The 24,713-nt window shown below is 37.1% G+C and overlaps 1 protein-coding gene across 1 annotated transcript in view; it reads left to right on the forward strand.

The window, feature by feature from the left end:
• The first annotated feature begins 1,802 nt into the window (after positions 1 to 1,802).
• LOC134718390 (death-associated protein kinase 1-like) overlaps positions 1,803 to 24,713 on the forward strand; it is a 43,204-nt gene continuing 20,293 nt past the window's right edge. Inside the window, exons 1-6 of the mRNA XM_063580890.1 lie at positions 1,803 to 1,820; positions 2,946 to 3,038; positions 13,036 to 13,137; positions 13,929 to 14,027; positions 14,795 to 14,896; positions 21,229 to 21,318. Coding sequence (XP_063436960.1) covers positions 1,803 to 1,820; positions 2,946 to 3,038; positions 13,036 to 13,137; positions 13,929 to 14,027; positions 14,795 to 14,896; positions 21,229 to 21,318 — 504 coding nt within the window. The remainder of the gene's footprint in view (positions 1,821 to 2,945; positions 3,039 to 13,035; positions 13,138 to 13,928; positions 14,028 to 14,794; positions 14,897 to 21,228; positions 21,319 to 24,713) is intronic.

Below are 24,713 nucleotides of genomic sequence, written 5' to 3' on the forward strand. Positions count from 1 at the left end.
AGCAATTAAGAGATTAAATAGCTAGGTGTTAATTGCCCTCAGGGTGATAACTGTTTGGATGCGAATATCCCAAGCTGACACTTGTGGAATGACTAATACCACGTGTCTGCAATCACCAATTTCGACATGGAAAAATGCAATCACAAAAAAATTCGAAATCTACGTTTTGTATTAAGAAATTTCAAAGATTGAAATGACTTTTATTTTTTTTAAAAAGGTCGTTTATTTGTGAAACTCTCCAAAAATTACTTTCTTACTCTTCCGGTAATACGAGAGCGAGAATTTTGGTTTAGAGCTAAAATAAGTTTTATACTTCTTTAAAAAGTTATCATAATTGGCTTAAGTTTATGTTGAATCCATTTAATGCATTAAAAGCGTCTTATTCATTCACAATCTCTTGTCAAACAATGTTTATTCTCGGACTCATTTTCGTAATTTTTTCTACGGCCGCCATTGCACATTTTTGTGTAAACTACGGATAGGAACTGGACCAGATATGACAAAAATCCACATTTTAATGACAACAGATGGACAGTAGACAGAAAAAAATTAACACATTTTGTCCTCGATTTAAATTACTTTTTAAACATAAAAGTAGGTGCAATATATATTTTTAAACCCAAAAAGTTTAGTGACCCGATCAGATACTTGACAAACTCTTAGTCTTCGTCTTTTGTATGAACACAAAATTCATGGATCACACATTTCTCTTTAACTATCTATACGAAAGTTTCTGCACTCATGAATATTAGCATCGGCTGTAATCTACGGGTAACTTTACACTTATATGTTTGTCTGATGTGTAATTGTGTTTTTCCATGTAACTTTGTTTCGTTGCTGTCTGGTGGACGAATACATGAATTCTGCATGTCATCATCAAACACGTGAATAGCTATATATCTGGTAAATCAAACACTTTTTCTTCGCATAGAAAGAACTCTTCATTAATCTGAGCATGGAACGAATACTTTATATCACGAACTATAAATGTGGATACAAAAAATGAAAAACTAAGCGAAATTGTTAATCCCGCATTGCACGACAAAATGTGTTGTATTTAAGTAAGTAGCATGTGTTCTTGGTTGGTTGTAAACACGTAGTAGTCCATAATGCATTGTTGCTCATTTAGTGGATTGGTAAAAAAAACCAGGTAACAATAAATTGCGTCACACGTAAATAAACAATTACACGTGCGAGAACATAAGTATGCTAATTCATGCATTTCCATATAAGGTAGTGTTGCTGACCTGAGTAATGATAACATCAAAATTTCTTTTTGACTTTTTTTTAAAGTCATGTGTGTTATGAACATGATGAAGATACATGTAGATGTCACAGTTGTAATGTGGTAATTAATTTTTGCTGTACACGTGTGTTAATGTTTATTTTTTTTACATGACCCTGTTTGTGTTTCAGATTTGCAAATATCATTTTCATTATTAATTAAAAATGTAGTTTCAATAAATTTTAGGGAGGAAACTTGATGGTTCGTGGCATTCCCTCTTAATTAGAAAATAATCTATTATAAATATTCAATCAGAATCCAAATTCAGAGCTGTTTTAAGCTTAAATGTTGTGTCAATACTTGTTCAACTGTTCAGGGTTCGACCTACATTGTATGCAGGAAAATCCAGTTTGCTGTCACTTGACAGCCTCTTGTTCTTATTGTTGAAGGCCGTACCGATGCCTATAATTGCTTACATCCACTTCATTTGAACTTAAGTGGATAGTTGTCTCATTGGTAATCATATCTCCTTATTTTAATAAATATACAATCATTTCATTTTCTTTTACAGGATATAATGGCAAGTTGGGATAAGGTAAGTTTTTCTTCTTAAAAGTCATTGTCATGTGACCTATGTCATGTGACCCATGTTGTCTATAAACTGTACATAAAGATACAGGTGTGTAGTATTCTCAGAGTCAGTCAGTGTCATGTGACCTATAAAATGTATGTCATGTGATCTATGTTGTCTACAAACTGTACATAAAGATACAGGTGTGCAGTATTCTCAGAGTCAGTCAGTGTCATGTGACCTATGTCATGTGACTTATGTTGTCTATAAAATGTACATAAAGATACGATACAGGCGTGCAGTATTCTTAGAGTCAGTCAGTGTCATGTGACCTATGTCATATGACTTATGTTGTCTATAAAATGTACATTAAGATACAGGTGTGTAATATTCTCAGAGTCAGTCAGTGTCATGTGACTTATGTCGTGTGACCTATGTTATAAAGATACAGGCGTGCAGTTTTCTCAGGGGGAGAACAGGAGAAATCAAAATGACTACAGTGAACAGAATTTCAATATACAAAATTCCAGGAGACCAAAAAAAAGAAACGTAAGATATTGTAGGACATTAACAACTCTTTAAGTCGAAGAGAATCTGACAACGCCATAGAAAAAAATGAAAAACAATCAAAATTCAACAGTCTACATTAGTCATTTCAGGGCCTTTTATAGCTGACTATGCCATATGGGCTTTGATCATTGTTGAAGGCTGTACAGTGACCTAAAGTTGTTATTTTCTGTGTCATTTGGTATATTTTGTAGAATTGTCCCTTTGGCAATCATACCACATCTTCTTTTTATATTCAAAACATTACATAGAAAACTAAAGAGAGAGCAACACAAACCTCAACAAAAACTTAGGCTGATCTCAAAACTGATGCATAATACAATTGTCTACAGACTTTTCTAAAAAAAAAAACTCTGAAATTATACACAACAATTTCACTCCTTCTTGGTAATAAAATTGAGAATGGAAATGGGGAATGTGTCAAAGAGACAACAACCCGACCAAAATAAAAAAACACAACAGCACTGTATTTGGTATAAACTGTTGAAACTGTAAAAATGTAGCTTGTTAAATTCAATTATTACATTTATGATACATTTGTATGTTCTAGAGGAAAATGTAAAAGATTTGTTTTGCTTACAGAAACTTCTTACAGCTGCAGAGAATGGGAATATAAAACAGGTAGAATTATGTATAAAGAACGGAGCTAACTTGGAATGTAGAACTGATGATTATGTAAGTGAAGAAAAATGTTTAACACATTAACAGATATTTATTATATAGTACACATAATGTGGATCATTTTAACATTGCCCTTGTTAGTGTTCAATGATTCAGTGTACATGTGACCTAGCAATGACACTCGTATTCCCAACACCAACATGTGATATAATAATGTCCCTCTTATACCATGTATACTCCACACCAGCATGTGACATAACAATGTCCCTCTTATACCATGTATACCCCACACCAGCATGTGACATAACAATGTTCCTCTTATACCATGTATACTCCACACCAGCATGTGACATAACAATGTCCCTCTTATACCATGTATACCCCACACCAGCATGTGACATAACAATGTCCCTCTTATACCATGTATACCCCACACCAGCATGTGACATAACAATGTTCCTCTTATACCATGTATACTCCACACCAGCATGTGACAACAATGTCCCTCTTATACCATGTATACTCCACACCAGCATGTGACATAACAATGTCCCTCTTATACCATGTATACTCCACACCAGCATGTGACATAACAATGTCCCTCTTATACCATGTATACTCCACACCAGCATGTGACATAACAATGTCCCTCTTATACCATGTATACTCCACACCAGCATGTGACACAACAATGTCCCTCTTATACCATGTATACTCCACACCAGCATGTGACATAACAATGTCCCTCTTATACCATGTATACTCCACACCAGCATGTGACATAACATTGTCCCTCTTATACCATGTATACTCCACACCAGCATGTGACATAACAATGTCCCTCTTATACCATGTATACTCCACACCAGCATGTGACATAACAATGTCCCTCTTATACCATGTATACTCCACACCAGTATGTGACATAACAATGTCCCTCTTATACCATGTATACTCCACACCAGCATGTGACATAACAATGTCCCTCTTATACCATGTATACCCCACACCAGCATGTGACATAACAATGTCCCTCTTATACCGTGTATACCCAATACCAGCATGTGACATAACATTGTCCCTCTTATACCATGTATACTCCACACCAGCATGTGACATAACATTGTCCCTCTTATACCATGTATACCCCACACCAGCATGTGACATAACAATGTCCCTCTTATACCATGTATACTCCACACCAGTATGTGACATAACAATGTCCCTCTTATACCATGTATACCCCACACCAGCATGTGACATAACAATGTCCCTCTTATACCGTGTATACCCAATACCAGCATGTGACATAACATTGTCCCTCTAATACCATGTATACCCCACACCAGCATGTGACATAACAATGTCCCTCTTATACCATGTATACTCCACACCAGCATGTGACATAACAATGTCCCTCTCATACCATGTATACCCCACACCAGCATGTGACATAACAATGTCCCTCTTATACCATGTATACTCCACACCAGCATGTGACATAACAATGTCCCTCTAATACCATGTATACTCCACACCAGCATGTGACATAACAGTGTCCCTCTTATACCATGTATACTCCACACCAACATGTGACATAACAATGTCCCTCTAATACCATGTATACTCCACACCAACATGTGACATAACAATGTCCCTCTTATACCGTGTATACCCAATACCAGCATGTGACATAACATTGTCCCTCTTATACCATGTATACCCCACACCAGCATGTGACATAACAATGTCCCTCTAATACCATGTATACTCCACACCAGCATGTGACATAACAGTGTCCCTCTTATACCATGTATACTCCACACCAACATGTGACATAACAATGTCCCTCTAATACCATGTATACTCCACACCAACATGTGACATAACAATGTCCCTCTTATACCGTGTATACCCAATACCAGCATGTGACATAACATTGTCCCTCTTATACCATGTATACCCCACACCAGCATGTGACATAACAATGTCCCTCTTATACCATGTATACTCCACACCAGCATGTGACATAACAATGTCCCTCTAATACCATGTATACTCCACACCAGCATGTGACATAACAGTGTCCCTCTTATACCATGTATACTCCACACCAACATGTGACATAACAATGTCCCTCTAATACCATGTATACTCCACACCAACATGTGACATAACAATGTCCCTCTTATACCGTGTATACCCAATACCAGCATGTGACATAACATTGTCCCTCTTATACCATGTATACCCCACACCAGCATGTGACATAACAATGTCCCTCTTATACCATGTATACCCCACACCAGCATGTGACATAACAATGTCCCTCTTATACCATGTATACCCCACACCAGCATGTGACATAACAATGTCCCTCTTATACCATGTATACTCCACACCAGCATGTGACATAACAATGTCCCTCTTATACCATGTATACTCCACACCAGCATGTGACATAACAATGTCCCTCTTATACCATGTATACTCCACACCAGTATGTGACATAACAATGTCCCTCTTATACCATGTATACTCCACACCAGTATGTGACATAACAATGTCCCTCTTATACCATGTATACCCCACACCAGCATGTGACATAACAATGTCCCTCTTATACCATGTATACCCCACACCAGCATGTGACATAACAATGTCCCTCTTATACCATGTATACCCCACACCAGCATGTGACATAACAATGTCCCTCTTATACCATGTATACCCCACACCAGCATGTGACATAACAATGTCCCTCTTATACCATGTATACTCCACACCAGCATGTGACATAACATTGTCCCTCTTATACCATGTATACTCCACACCAGCATGTGACATAACAATGTCCCTCTTATACCATGTATACTCCACACCAGCATGTGACATAACAATGTCCCTCTTATACCATGTATACTCCACACCAGCATGTGACATAACAATGTCCCTCTTATACCATGTATACCCCACACCAGTATGTGACATAACAATGTCCCTCTTATACCATGTATACTCCACACCAGTATGTGACATAACAATGTCCCTCTTATACCATGAATACTCCACACCAGCATGTGACATAACAATGTCCCTCTTTTACCATGTATACCCCACACCAGTATGTGACATAACAATGTCCCTCTTATACCATGTATACTCCACACCAGTATGTGACATAACAATGTCCCTCTTATACCATGAATACTCCACACCAGCATGTGACATAACAATGTCCCTCTTTTACCATGTATACCCCACACCAGCATGTGACATAACAATATCCCTCTGATACCGTGTATACCCTACACCAGCATGTGACATAACAATGTCCCTCTTATACCATGTATACCCCACACCAGCATGTGACATAACAATGTCCCTCTTATACCATGTATACCCCACACCAGCATGTGACATAACAATGTCCCTCTTATACCATGTATACCCCACACCAGCATGTGACATAACAATGTCCCTCTTATACCATGTATACTCCACACCAGCATGTGACATAACATTGTCCCTCTTATACCATGTATACTCCACACCAGCATGTGACATAACAATGTCCCTCTTATACCATGTATACTCCACACCAGCATGTGACATAACAATGTCCCTCTTATACCATGTATACTCCACACCAGCATGTGACATAACAATGTCCCTCTTATACCATGTATACCCCACACCAGCATGTGACATAACAATGTCCCTCTTATACCATGTATACTCCACACCAGCATGTGACATAACATTGTCCCTCTTATACCATGTATACCCCACACCAGCATGTGACATAACAATGTCCCTCTTATACCATGTATACTCCACACCAGCATGTGACATAACAATGTCCCTCTAATACCATGTATACTCCACACCAACATGTGACATAACAATGTCCCTCTTATACCGTGTATACCCAATACCAGCATGTGACATAACATTGTCCCTCTTATACCATGTATACCCCACACCAACATGTGACATAACAATGTCCCTCTTATACCATGTATACCCCACACCAGCATGTGACATAACAATGTCCCTCTTATACCATGTATACTCCACACCAGCATGTGACATAACAATGTCCCTCTTATACCATGTATACCCCACACCAGCATGTGACATAACAATGTCCCTCTTATACCGTGTATACCCAATACCAGCATGTGACATAACATTGTCCCTCTTATACCATGTATACCCCACACCAACATGTGACATAACAATGTCCCTCTTATACCATGTATACCCCACACCAGCATGTGACATAACAATGTCCCTCTTATACCATGTATACTCCACACCAGCATGTGACATAACAATGTCCCTCTTATACCATGTATACCCCACACCAGCATGTGACATAACAATGTCCCTCTTATACCATGTATACTCCACACCAGCATGTGACATAACAATGTCCCTCTTATACCATGTATACTCCACACCAGCATGTGACATAACAATGTCCCTCTTATACCATGTATACCCCACACCAGCATGTGACATAACAATGTCCCTCTTATACCATGTATACTCCACACCAGCATGTGACATAACATTGTCCCTCTTATACCATGTATACTCCACACCAGCATGTGACATAACAATGTCCCTCTTATACCATGTATACTCCACACCAGCATGTGACATAACAATGTCCCTCTTATACCATGTATACTCCACACCAGCATGTGACATAACAATGTCCCTCTTATACCATGTATACCCCACACCAGCATGTGACATAACAATGTCCCTCTTATACCATGTATACTCCACACCAGCATGTGACATAACATTGTCCCTCTTATACCATGTATACCCCACACCAGCATGTGACATAACAATGTCCCTCTTATACCATGTATACTCCACACCAGCATGTGACATAACAATGTCCCTCTAATACCATGTATACTCCACACCAACATGTGACATAACAATGTCCCTCTTATACCGTGTATACCCAATACCAGCATGTGACATAACATTGTCCCTCTTATACCATGTATACCCCACACCAACATGTGACATAACAATGTCCCTCTTATACCATGTATACCCCACACCAGCATGTGACATAACAATGTCCCTCTTATACCATGTATACTCCACACCAGCATGTGACATAACAATGTCCCTCTTATACCATGTATACCCCACACCAGCATGTGACATAACAATGTCCCTCTTATACCGTGTATACCCAATACCAGCATGTGACATAACATTGTCCCTCTTATACCATGTATACCCCACACCAACATGTGACATAACAATGTCCCTCTTATACCATGTATACCCCACACCAGCATGTGACATAACAATGTCCCTCTTATACCATGTATACTCCACACCAGCATGTGACATAACAATGTCCCTCTTATACCATGTATACCCCACACCAGCATGTGACATAACAATGTCCCTCTTATACCATGTATACTCCACACCAGCATGTGACATAACAATGTCCCTCTTATACCATGTATACTCCACACCAGCATGTGACATAACAATGTCCCTCTAATACCATGTATACTCCACACCAGCATGTGACATTGTGACATAACAATGTCCCTCTTATACCCAACACCAGCATGTGACATTGTGACATAACAATGTCCCTCTTATACCCAACACCAACCTCTGACATAACAATATCCCTCTTGTACCCAACACCCACCTCTGACATAACAATGTCCCTCTTATACCCAAAACCAACATCTGACATAACAACTTTACTATCATACCTAACACCAACCTCTGACATAACCATGACACTTTTATGCCCAACACCAATATGTGACATAGCAATGACACTCTAATACCCAACACCAACATGTGACATAAAATAACTTTAACAGTACCAATTTTTTCTGCACCAGATAAGGATTTCGACAATAAATGTCTCTTCAGTGATGCTCGAGGACAAAATATTTGCAAATCCAAAGCTTATTAAAACGATGAACAATGACACTCTTTACCTCAACACCAACATGTGACATATCAATGACACTCTTATACTCAACACCACTATGTGACACAGCAATGACACTCTTTACCTAAACACCAACATGTGACATATCAATGACACTCTTATGCTCAACACCAACATGTGACATAGCAATGACACTCTTATACTCAACACCAACATGTGACACATCAATGACACTCTTTACCTAAACACCAACATGTGCCATAGCAATGACACTCTCATAGTCAACACCAACATGTGACATAGCAATGCCACTCTCCTAATCAACACCAACATGTGACATATCAATGACACTGTTATGCTCAACATCAACATGTGACATAGCAATGACACTCTTATTGTCAACACCAACATGTCACTTAGCAATGTCACTCTTATTGTCAACACCAACATGTGACATAGCAATGACACTCTTATTGTCAACACCAACATGTCACTTAGCAATGACACTCTTATTGTCAACACCAACATGTGACATAGCAATGACACTCTTTATCTCAACACCAACATGTGCCATAGCAAAGACTCCCTCAACACCAACATGTGACATAGCAATGACACTCTTTACCTCAACACCAACATGTGACATAGCAATGGCACTCTTATAGTCAACACCAACATGTGACATAAAATAACTTTAACAGTAGCAATTGTTTCTGCAACAGATGCAGATTTTGACAATAAATGTCTCTTCAGTGATGCTCGAGGACAAAATATTTGAAAATCCAAAGCTTATTAAAACGATGAAGAGCTATGATCCAAAAAGGTACAAGACACATATCAATGACACTCTTTACCTCAACACCAACATGTGATATATCAATGACACTCTTTACCTCAACACTAACATGTGACATAGCAATGACACTCTTATAAATGTATAGTCAACACCAACATGTGACATAGCAATGACACTCTTATTGTCAACACCAACATGTGACATAGCAATGACACTCTTATAGTCAACACCAACATGTGACATAGCAATGACACTTTTATAGTCAACACCAACATGTGACGTAGCAATGACACTCTTATACTCAACACCAACATGTGACATAACAATGACACTCTTATAGTCAACACCAACATGTCACTTAGCAATGTCACTCTTATTGCCAACACCAACATGTGACATAGCAATGACACTCTTATAGTCAACACCAACATGTCACTTAACAATGTCACTCTTATAGTCAACACCAACATGTGACATAGCAATGATACTCTTTACCTCAACACCAACATGTGACATAGCAATGAAACTCTTTACCTCAACACCAACATGTGACATGGCAATGCCACTCTTATAGTCAACACCAACATGTGACATAGCAATGACACTCTTATAGTCAACACTAACATGTGACATAGCAATGACACTCTTATACTCAACACCAGCATGTGACGTATCAGCGACACTATTATACTCAACACCAACATGTCACTTAGCAATGACACTCTTATAGTCAACACCAACATGTGACGTAGCAATGATACTCTTATAGTCAACACCAACATGTGACGTAGCATTGACATTTTTACACTCATCACAAGCAAGTTACAGATCACACTTATAGGCAATGCAAACTTGAAAAAAAATAAACATGGCTTATTGCAGTTCTTTACTTATACTCACAACAAACACACACCATTGCTATATCACCCTTATACTCACCACAAACATACACCATTGCTATATTACCCTTATACTCACCACAAACATACACCATTGCTATATTACCCTTACACTCACCACAAACATACACCATTTCTATATTACCCTAATACTCACCACAAACATACACCATTGCTATATTACCCTTATACTGACCACAAACATACACCATTGCTATATTACCCTTATACTCACCACACACATACACCATTGCTATATTACCCTTATACTCACAACAAACATACACCATTGCTATATTACCCTTATACTCACCACAAACATACACCATTGCTATATTACCCTTATACTGACCACAAACATACACCATTGCTATATTACCCTTATACTGACCACAAACATACACCATTGCTATATTACCCTTATACTGACAACAAACATACACCATTGCTAGATTACCCTTATACTCACCACAAACATACACCATTGCTATATTACCCTTATACTGACCACAAACATACACCATTGCTATATTACCCTTATACTCACCACAAACATACACCATTGCTATATTACCCTTATACTCACCACAAACATACACCATTGCTATATTACCCTTATACTCACCACAAACATACACCATTGCTATATTACCCTTATACTGACAACAAACATACACCATTGCTAGATTACCCTTATACTCACCACAAACATACACCATTGCTATATTACCCTTATACTGACCACAAACATACACCATTGCTATATTACCCTTATACTCACCACAAACATACACCATTGCTATATTACCCTTATACTCACCACAAACATACACCATTGCTATATTACCCTTATACTCACCACAAACATACACCATTGCTATATTACCCTTATACTCACCACAAACATACACCATTGCTATATTACCCTTATACTCACCACTAGCATACACCATGGCTATATCACCCTTATACTCACCACAAACATACACCATTGCTATATTACCCTTATACTCTCTACAAACATACACCATTGCTATATTACCCTTACACTCACCACAAACATACAACATTGCTATATAACCCTTATACTCACCACAAACATACACCATTGCTATATTACCCTTATACTCACCACAAACATACACCATTGCTATATTACCCTTATACTCACCACAAACATACACCATTGCTATATTACCCTTATACTCACCACAAACATACATCATTGCTATATTACCCTTATACTCACCATAAACATACACCATGGCTATATTACCCTTATACTCACCACACACATACACCATGGCTATATTACCCTTATACTGACCACAAACATACACCATGGCTATATTACCCTTATACTCACCACTAACATACACCATTGCTATATTACCCTTATACTCACCACACACATACACCATTGCTATATTACCCTTATACTCACCACAAACATACACCATTGCTATATCACCCTTATACTCACCACAAACATACACCATGGCTATATTACCCTTATACTCACCACAAACATACACCATTGCTATACTACCCTTATACTCACCACAAACATACACCATTGCTATATCACCCTTATACTCACCACAAACATACACCATTGCTATATTACCCTTATACTCACCACAAACATTCACCATTGCTATATTACCTTTATACTCACCACAAACATACACCATTGCTATATTACCCTTATACTCACCACAAACATACACCATTGCTATATTACCCTTATACACAACAACTCATATGATATGAAGCAGCTGGTAGACACCCAACATTTTACACGGAAATACCACTAAATATTTTCTAAGCTTTGATCATTATTTTGAAAAGACACAAAATACTGTTAATCAGACAGGTTTAATGGACAACACATATTTGTTAGAATTATATAAAGTGGGGTCTCATTTTATTTGTTACACAGAACTGAATCAGATAGTTAAGGTTTTATTTTGTTTCCTGATGAAAAATTATTTTGTAAACATCTGATTTTAATGAGAAGTTGATGAGAAAAAGTTGTGTTAACATCATTAGTCGTTTAACGTTAGTTATACAGAGCTAATGTAAAACATCTTTTAAAAATAACAAATACTTGACAGAATTATATAAAGTGGGGTCTTATTTTTCTTGTCTCTTCGCACTAAATCAGAAAATATTACTAGTTTTAATGTTTCTTGAATTTTTTTTTTCTGACATCTCACAATAAAACATGTTGTTTATTTGTTGTTTATGTAGAATATAAATAAAAGTGTGACTGGTCATTTTATTCAGTTTTGACCACTGATTGATGTGATATATATTTTGTTTATATTTATTACACAACATTGTCCAGTTTATGACACAAGTTTTGATGTCTGTTATATGTTGATATTACAGTATGAACAGACACCATTAATGTGGGCGGCTGAGGGAGGACACCTGGAGGTGGTGAATTACCTGGTCACTCACGGCAGTCGGTTAGACGCTACAGACCTCGTGGTAATGATAGATATAATCACCTTACTCTGACTAAACATCACTTTATACAGAATCTACACAAAATCATGTTGTTAATCAGACAAGTTTAATGGACAACAAATATTTGTTAGAATTATATAAAGTTGGGTCTCATTTTATTCGTAACACAGAACTGAATAAGATAATTATGGTTTTATTTTGTTTCTTGACAAAAAATTATTTTGTAAACATTTGATTTTAATAAGAGGTTAAAGAGAAAAAGTTGTGTTAACTTCTTTAGTTAGATAATATTAATTCTACAGATTTAATGTAAAATGCCTTTTAAAAATTAGAAATACTTGACAGAATTATATAAAGTGGGGTCTTATTTTTCTTGTCTCTTCGTGCTGAATCAATAAATATAACTCGTTTTAATGTTTCTTGAAAAAAAGTTTTTTTTTCACTTTTTTCATTCTTCTTAATCTTTGTTAATCAGACAGATTTAATGGACAACAAATATTTGATAGAATTATATAAAGTGGGGTCTCATTTTAATTGTTTTGTCCAGCTGAGTCCATTGATATAAAATATTATTTATGTTTCTAGAAAAAACTTTTTTTTTAACCTGATAGTTCTGATGTAAGTTCTGACATCTGACAATAAAACATGTTGTTTATTTGTTGTTTATGTAGAATATAAATACAAGTGTGACTGGTCATTTTATTCAGTTTTGACCACTGATTCATGTGATATATATTTTGTTTATATTTATTACACAACATTGTCCAGTTTATGACACAAGTTTTGATGTCTGTTATATGTTGATATTACAGTTTGGAATGACACCATTAATGTGGGCCGCTTCGTACGGACACCTGGAGGTGGTGACTTACCTGGTCACTCACGGCAGTCAGTTAGACGTCACAGACAACGTAATGATAGATATAATCATCTTACTCTGGCCAAACATCACTTTATACAGAATCTACACAAAATCATGTTGTTAATCAGACAGGTTTAATGGACAAGAAATATTTGTTAGAATTATATAAAGTGGGGTCTCATTTTATTCGTAACACAGAACTGAATCTGATAGTAAAGGTTTTATGTTGTTTCTTGACAAAACCTTATTTTGTTAACATCTGATTTTAATGTGAAGTTGATGAGAAAAAGTTTTGTTAACATCTTTAGTTGGATAATGTTAATTCTACAGATTTAATGTAAAATGCCTTTTAAAAATAACAAATACTTGACAGAATTATATAAAGTGGGGTCTTATTTTTCTCGTATCTTCATACTGAATCAGAAAATATAACTCGTTTTAATGTTTCTTGAAAAAAGTTTTTTTTTTCAACTTTGATCATTCTACTGAATCAACATAAAATCATGTTGTTAATCATACATGTTAAATGGACAACAAATACTTGTGAGACTTATATAAAGTGAGGGTTGCTATTATTTGACTTGTTACACTTATATAATTAACAGTTTACTATTTTTTTACCTGTTTTGTTTCACTGAATCAGAAAATATACATTGAATTTATATCTTAATCTACCATTTAATAGTTTATACACAAATATAATTGGATATTTTCTTACCCGATGTTATATTTCTTACATTTGGTAAATTGTTTGACTCCTCTCATGATTTTGTTATCACACACCATTAACATGTTTATATTTTTATATTGATATAGATTGGAGAAACAGCTTTACATCTTGCTGCTAAGTATGGAAATATTGATGTAACAAAATGGATAATAGATCAAGGATGCAGTCCTTGGGTGAAATCAAAACAGGTAACATTCAGTTTTATTCTTGTTAGATAGATAGATATTTTATTCTCTAAAAACTAAATACAAGTCAACAGAGAAAGTACAATTACAGTATAAATACAAATACAATAGTTGAGAGTAAACAGCTGCAGATAAAATATAATAAATTACAACTTTTAAGTTTATGATGAAATACCTGTATAATAAGCAGGTTAAACTAAATATGAAGAAATCAGTCTGTGCGTAACTTTTACATGGAGGGACAAACCTTTTTATTAATACACTTAATGAGTGAACACAGTTTTCTTAAGGAGGCTCACGGGTATAAGATTTTCAGTAAAAAATTAAACAATAATTTTTCATTACAAATTTCATTTATTACCTTCAGTAGTTATTACTTTATCATTATGGTACAAGAATCATTCCAAAAAATAAATTCTTGTTGGCCTCAGGTGACTTTTAAAATGTAGATATCATTGAAAAAGCTCCAAATTATCTCCCTTTGGTGCAAAACTCATTTTTTGGCATTAAAATAGAAATATCTTAAATTTACTCATTGGTGACCTATATTTTTTATTGTTGTTTTCGAAAAAGCTGTACATAAACTAAATAACTGTAAAATTTGAGCGATTTCTGTAATTGAGTTCTTTTTTTATTTCGATATTACAACTATTTCCCCTATTAGGTCAACAGAAAAAAGGACATTAACAAAAATGTATACTTCTTTCGAAGGCAGATTGTGAGTGTAAATGAACAGTGACCCCATTTTTTTAAAATAAAAAAAATGATTTAGACCCGCGGGCCCCCTTAAAACTGAATATTTTTTGTCGAGCCTGCGACTTTAATCTCAGAAAGCTCGGCATAGGGATAGTGATCAAGCAGTGGCGGAGGCGTTAGCTAACTTCTTAAAAGCTTTATATTTTAGAAGGAGGAAGACCTTGATGCTTCATACTTTGTATATGGATGCCTCATGTTGCGAACTTTCCGCCAGTCACATGTCCAATGTCCTTGACCTCATTTTCATGGTTCAGTGACTACTTGAAAAAAAAAAAATGTTTGTAATGTTAAATTATCTTTTATAAGTAAAAGTATAACTATATTTGGTATGTGCGTACCTTGCAAGGTCCTCATGCCCGTCAGACAGTTTTCACTTGACCTCAACCTACAACACACCTAACACCAATCCTACATTACTGACACAACTACCATCTCATCATACTCTACCAACAAACCCTACACCAATCCTACACTACTGATACAACAACCATCTCATCATACATCACCAACACACTTAACACCAATCCTACATTACTGACACAACTACCATCTCATCATACTCCACCAAAACACCTACACTAATCCTACACTACTGATACAACTACCATCTCATCATACTCCACCAAAACACCTAACACCAATCCTACATTACTGACACAACTACCATCTCATCATACTCCACCAAAACACCTAACACCAATCCTACACTACTGATACAACAACCATCTCATCATACTCTGCCAACACACCTAACACCAATCCTACATTACTGACACAACTACCATCTCATCATACTCCACCAAAACACCTAACACCAATCCTACACTACTGATACAACTACCATTTCATCATACTCTGCCAACACACCTAACACCAATCCTACATTATTGACACAACTACCATCTCATTATAATCCGCCAACACACCTAACACCAATCCTACACTACTGACACAACTACCATCTCATCACACTCCACCAACACACCTAACACCAATCCCACACTACTGACACAACAACCATCTCATGATACTCTACCAACACACCCTACATCAATCATATACTACTAATACAACTACCATCTCATCATACTCCACCAACACACCTAACACCAATCCTACATTACTGACACAACTACCATCTCATCATACTCCACCAAAAAACCTAACACAAATCCTACATTACTGACACCACTACCATCTCATCATACTCCACCAACACAACTAACACTAATCCTACACTACTGACACAACAACCATCTCATAATACTCTACCAACACACCCTACAGCAATCATACACTACTAACACAACTACCATCTCATCATACTCCACCAACACACCTAACACCAATCCTACTTTACTGACACAACTACCATCTCATCATACTCCACCAACACAACTAACACCAATCTTACACTACTGACACAACAACCATCTCATGATACTCTACCAACACAACTAACACCAATCTTACACTACTGACACAACAACCATCTCATCATACTCCATCAACACACCTAACACCAATCCTACATTACTGACACAACTACCATCTCATCATACTCATGATACTCTACCAACTCACTTAACACCAATCCTACATTACTGACACAACTACCATCTCAGCATACTCTGCCAACACACTTTACACTAACCCTACACTACTGACATAACTACCATCTCATCACACTCCACCAACACACCTAACACCAATCCTACACTACTGACACAACTACCATCTCATCATACATCACCAACACACCTAACACCAATCCTACATTACTGACACTACAACCATTTAATCAAACTCTACCAACACATCTAACACCAATCCTACACTACTGACACAACTACCATCTCATCATACTCCACCAACACACCTAACACCAATCCTACACTACTGACACAACAACCATCTCATCATACATCACCAACACACTTAACACCAATCCTACATTACTGACACAACTACCATCTCATCATATTCCACCGAAACACCTAACACCAATCCTACATTACTGATACAACAACCATCTCATCATACTCCGCCAACACACCTAACACCAATCCTACATTACTGACACAACTACCATCTCATGATGCTCTAACAACACACCCTACATCAATCATATACTACTAACACAACTACCATCTCATCATACTCCATCAACTCACCAAACACCAATCCTACATAACTGACACAACTACCATCTCATCATACTCCACCAACACACCTAACACCAATCCTACATTACTGACACAACTACCATCTCATCATACTCCACCAAAAAACATAACACAAATCCTACATTACTGACACAACTACCATCTCATCATACTCTACCATCTCAACCTACACCAATCCTACATTACTCACACAACTACCATATCATCATACTCTGCCAATTCACCTTACACTAATCCTACACTACTGACACAACTACCATCTCATCATACATCACCAACACACTTAACACCAATCCCACACTACTGACACAACAACCATCTCATGATACTCTACCAACACACCCTACATCAATCATATACTACTAATACAACTACCATCTCATCATACTCCATCAACACACCTTACACCAATCCTACATTACTGACACCACTACCATCTCATCATACTCCACCAACACAACTAACACTAATCCTACACTACTGACACAACTACCATCGCATCGTACTCCACCAACACAACTAACACTAATCCTACACTACTGACACAACAACCATCTCATGATACTCTACCAACACACCCTACATCAATCATATACTACTGACACAACTATCATCTCATCATACTCCACCAACACACCTAACACAAATCCTACATTACTGACACAACTACCATCTCATCATACTCATGATACTCTACCAACTCACCTAACACCAATCCTACATTACTGACACCACTACCATCTCATCATACTCCACCAACACAACTAACACTAATCCTACATTACTGACACAACAACCATCTCATGATACTCTACCAACACACCCTACATCAATCATATACTACTGACACAACTATCATCTCATCATACTCCACCAACACACCTAACACAAATCCTACATTACTGACACAACTACCATCTCATCATACTCATGATACTCTACCAACTCACCTAACACCAATCCTACATTACTGACACCACTACCATCTCATCATACTCCACCAACACAACTAACACTAATCCTACATTACTGACACAACAACCATCTCATGATAATCTACCAACACACCCTACATCAATCAACTGACACAACTATCATCTCATCATACTCCACCAACACACCTAACACCAATCGTACATTACTGACACAACTACCATCTCAGCATACTCTGCCAGCACACCTTACACTAACCCTACAATACTGACACAACTACCATCTCATTACACTCCACCAACACACCTAACACTAATCCTACACTACTGACACAACTACCATATCGTCATACTTCACCAACACACCTAACACCAATCCTACATTACTGACACAACTACCATCTCATCATACTCCACCAACACACCTAACACCAATCCTACATTACTGACACAACTACCATCTCATCATACTCCACCAAAAAACCTAACACAAATCCTACATTACTGAGACAACTACCATCTCATCATACTCCACCAACACACCTAACACCAATCCTACATTACTGACACCGCAACCATCTCATCATACTCCACCAACACAACTAACACTAATCCTACACTACTGACACAACAACCATCTCACGATACTCTACCAACACACCCTACATCAATCAACTGACACAACTATCATCTCATCATACTCCACCAACACACCTAACACCAATCCTACATTACTGACACAACTACCATCTCAGCATACTCTGCCAACACACCTTACACTAACCCTACACTACTGACACGACTACCATCTCATCATACTCCACCAACACACCCTACACCAATCATATACTACTAACACAACTACCATCTCATCATACTCTACCAACTCACCCTACATCAATCATATACTACTGACATAACAACCATCTCATCATACTCTACCAACTCACCCTACACCAATCCTACACTACTGACACAACAACCATCTCATCATACTCTATCAACACACCCTACACCAATCCTACACTACTGATACAACTACCATCTCATCATACTCCAACAACACACCTAACACCAATCCTACCCTACTGACACAACTACCATCTCATCATATTTCACCAACACACCTAACACCAATCCTACATTACTGACACAACTACCATCTCATCATACTCCACCAACACACCTAACACCAATCATACACTACTGACACAACTATCATCTCATCATTCTCCACCAACTCACCTAACACCAATCCTACATTACTGACACAACTACCATCTCAGCATACTCCACCAATACATCTAACACCAATCCTACATAACTGACACAACTACCATCTCATCATACTCCACCAACACACCTAACACCAATCCTACATTACTGACACAACTACCATCTCATCATACTCCACCAACACACCTAACACCAATCCTACATTACTGACACAACTACCATCTCATCATACTCCACCAACACACCTAACACCAATCCTACTTTACTGATATAACTACCATCTCATCATACTCCACCAACACATCTAACACCAATCCTACATTACTGACACAACTGCCATCTCATCATACTCCACCAACACACCTAACACGAATCCTACATTACTGACACAACTACCATCTCATCATACTCCACCAACACACCTAACACCAATCCTACACTTCTGACACAACTACCATCTCATCATACTCCACCAACACACCTAACACCAATCCTACATTACTGACATAACAACCATCTCATCATACTCCACCAACACACCTAACACCAATCCTACTTTACTGACATAACTACCATCTCATCATACTCCACCAACACACCTAACACCAATCCTACATTACTGACACAACTGCCATCTCATCATGCTCCACCAACACACCTAACACGAATCCTAAACTACTTACAAAACTACCATCTAATCACATTCTACCAATACACCTTACACAAATTATACACTATTTACAAAACTACCATTCAATCACATTCCACCAACACACCCTACACCAATAATACACTTTTATTAAAACTACCATCTAGGCATACTCCGGCAACACATCTTACACCAATCATACACTACTAACAAAACTACCATTTAATTATACTCCAGCAACACATCTTACACCAATCATACACTATTAACAAAACTACCATTTGATTATACTCCATCTTATTACATTTCACCCACACACCCTACACCAATCATTCAAAAATTTCTTTAACAGCAAAATCTCAAATTATTCATTGATCTCTTTATAATGACACTTTATATTTGTTGTTAGTTTAGGTTCACTGGTTTTTATTTCAAGTATATATAAATAACACAACACTCTGCATTGCATAGGTAAAATTAATGCAACAGTTACCTATTATATAATGTTTTACAGTTTTTTGAAATAAAAGATATATATGGGTATAATTAATGAAAGATTATTTGATTGTATTTCAGGGTAATACTCCTTATGATCTGGTAGAAATAAAAAGCTATGATAATGAAGAGAGAAAAAGGAAGAAGGAAGAAGTGATGGACTTCCTTAAGGTAAATAGTCTTGTCTTACTTTAAAAGATATTCACAGATTATAAGAGACAAAACAGACTTGGTACAAAGAAATTACAATAAATGGTTGCCTGTAGTTTTCAATGTCTTTGTGGTATTTGTTGTCAGTTAACAATGTAAGTTGACAATTCCAAGCTTGTTGCCTAATATACATGTTGGCATATGTGAAAGACAAATGTTTTAAATCTGTGTTCTCATCTGTTGGATGTCTCTTATTTTTTGTGTCATCAGCTGCAGGGGTTAAAATCCACTAGCCCGACGCCCGGGACTAGATCATTTATGCCTCGGGCAATTAAAATGTGTAATCCGATATGCCCAACTGACTAGTAACAAAAAATTCTTGATGTTTCCAAAATAGAAAGTGAAAAATCCCTTCATCACAATTCTATGTTAGCCAATTCGATTCAATTAAATCATCTGGGATTCCAAGAATTTGAACTGGTTTGTACAGGTCCTGTTGTACATATTTTAAAATTAGAACAAATAACTCTGGCATGTCTGGGTTGTCTGGTATCATGTGTTGATCGCAATTCTCGTACTTTAAATATCGATTTCTCATACCATGGCTTGGAGTATTGTACATTGCTTATCGTACCGAGATTTTCAATTAATGGTATTTGGGGGTATGATGTATTGACCTGTCTTGTTGCACAGCTGTTGAGCACAAAACCATGCAACAAAATATTTCTTAATATTTTAGTATGGGAACCCCAGGAACTTCGTCAGTTTCAAAACGAAAAACGGTAGATGAAAGGAGTAACGAGGCTGAAAATTCACCCCCTGAAAATGCTAAATACGACATGGAAAAGCCGCGGAAAAAAATTAATAGTGTCCAGGACAGAAGGGCTGCCAAGTCTTTAGTCTTTAAACTTAGTTGTTTTTTTCTCTTTGATCTTTACAATTTGGCCAACAAATCACAAATTCACTTCCTGAAAAGTTGGCAGAACTGGGACACAATGATTCCCCTGGCAAGGTTGGCTGTTGCTGAGGAAAAAAACAGACAATGCTCTGTGAATATGCCGTTAGTTGCCCCAAACACACAAAAAAAAGTCTGCTTTGAATATGGGAACAAATAAGTTAGGTTAACCACCAAAAGATCAACAAAAATTATTAGATACAGTGTATAATGTCTCCTTCAAAACAAAGGACACCCACTTTGTATTTTGCAGCAAGCTCTTGATTTTTAAGGCATGCTAGGGCTAGCAGCTCAGTTTTGATGGACTAGCAGTTCTTCCAACAGGGCTAGTAAAATCCTGCTGCCAATAAGTCCTGGGCTAGTTAGCTGTAACAACAATTTTTAACCCCTGCAGCTTGGTATCTCCTAGGTATGTACACTACAGTCGAGGTGGACTTTGTCATTTCCACTCGCCCACGGTGGACAAACCAATGCCGTTTACTCTCTGTCCACCGTGGGCGTGGAGCCCACCCTATGCCGTGGACATCCATGGGCGTAGTGCCAACCCTATACCGAGGACAGCCGTGGGCGTGGTGTCCACCCTATAATGAGGACAGCCGTAGACACACTATGCCCACGGTATATGGTGGAAAAAAGTGTGCACAATTCTGGATATTCCTCGTGATTTTCGTATACGTTAGATGCTTTTTAAGGGATTTATTCCAATATAATCTTGTTGTATAGTAGTTATATTTTTGCAATATTTCATGCACTTTTCATCTTTGTAAGAGACGTTTAAGGGTCGTAACCAGGGGCGGATGCAGGAATTTTTGAAAGGGGGGGTGCTAACCCAGGGCAAAGGGGGGTTGCAAAACATATGTCCCGATACAAATGCATTGATCGGCAAAAATAAAGGGGGGGTGCGCACCCCCGGAACCCCCCTCTGGATCCGCCATTGGTAACCTTTACCAGTTCACTGAAACTAATTATTTCAAAAGAATGACCACTATGCACTTCCACATGTACAATCAAAATATGGTTTATTTAAATTACATATCGATGCGAATTGCGATCAATTACAAGAAAGGTCACGCTAAGGTTACTTGCATACGGAAAATATGTCGGCGAATTGCAAGTTCGTTTTAGGATTTAAAAAATGTGCAATAATATTTAATGAATTGATTTCAAATCAATTCTACGGAGAATCTATCAGAGATTCGATATAACTAGTGTATTCATATTGTTTAACGTGTCGTTCTTTCTAACATGTTCTTTCTTTGTTTGATAAATATTTTGTAATGAATTACAACTGGTATTACAAAAATCTGTATCAGTTATTCTCATTGTCAGGTACATGTACATTTGTACTTGTAGGATGATATGTGATTTTCCGACGGGGAGGGACAAGGGTTGGGAACTACAAAAAATGTATGAAAATCTAAATACATCCTTTACGAGAAATGCTATTTTCTGTTACAGACGCTTTCTTTTAACCTTGTGTAGACTTGAGATTTTTTTTTCAAGATACAAAATAATTAGTCCTTTAAAGCATTTAAAGAATGATCCGTAAAGATTCTAAATTTTCTAAAGATAAGGCTATTCAAATACTGTAAAATAAAAGTACTGTACACGTGTGCTTTCTGTCAAATTATGTATGTGCTGGTCCCATATCATTAGTTTGTAATTTGGTGGCTGTCTTTTGTTGCTATTCAACATATTTGATTTCCGTTCATGATTTTGTACGTTAATTAGACCGTTAGCTTTCTTATTTGAATTGTTTTACATTTGTCATTGTGGGGTCTTTTATCTATGATGAATTTATTTATAGAGGGCTAAGTGATATATGCATTGCTCAGGGGCGGATCCAGGATTTTGGAAAAAGAGGGGCGAAGTTTTTAAATTTGAATCGGACAACCCGTTGTTGGGTTGCTGCCCCTGAATCATTAATTCAATCAATTAAAAACAAATGTAAGATATGATCAGAACGTTCAAACTTGAGATGCATCATTGCTCTAAAATGATCTTAAGTCCATCCCAAAATTTGTCTTATAGTGTGTCTTCAAAAAGAAACAAAAAGGTAAAACCTGCTACACAAAAGAACAAGTGGTCAGTATGCTGGAGTTTCTTATCGACAACATATTTGTTGAGTTTGGAGGTAGACTTTTTCAACAAACTGTCGGCATTCCTATGGGAACGAACTGCGCGCCTCTCCTTGTTGACCTCTTCTTGTTTCATATGAATCGGAGTTCCTTCAGACAATTGTCAAAAACAAGAAGATCTAAAAAGCCAGGTTATTTAATTTCACTTTCAGATATATTGATGATGTTCTTTCCATTAACAATCCAAACTTTTCTGATTGGGTTCCATTAATATATCCACCAGAACTAGAAATTAAAGAGACAACAGACACGGCTTCATCCGCCTCATTTTTAGACTTATACCTCGAATTTGACATACACAGTCATCTTAGTACCAGAATCTA

This window comes from Mytilus trossulus, chromosome 5 (genome assembly GCF_036588685.1).
Source record: "Mytilus trossulus isolate FHL-02 chromosome 5, PNRI_Mtr1.1.1.hap1, whole genome shotgun sequence".
NCBI lineage: Eukaryota > Metazoa > Mollusca > Bivalvia > Mytilida > Mytilidae > Mytilus > Mytilus trossulus.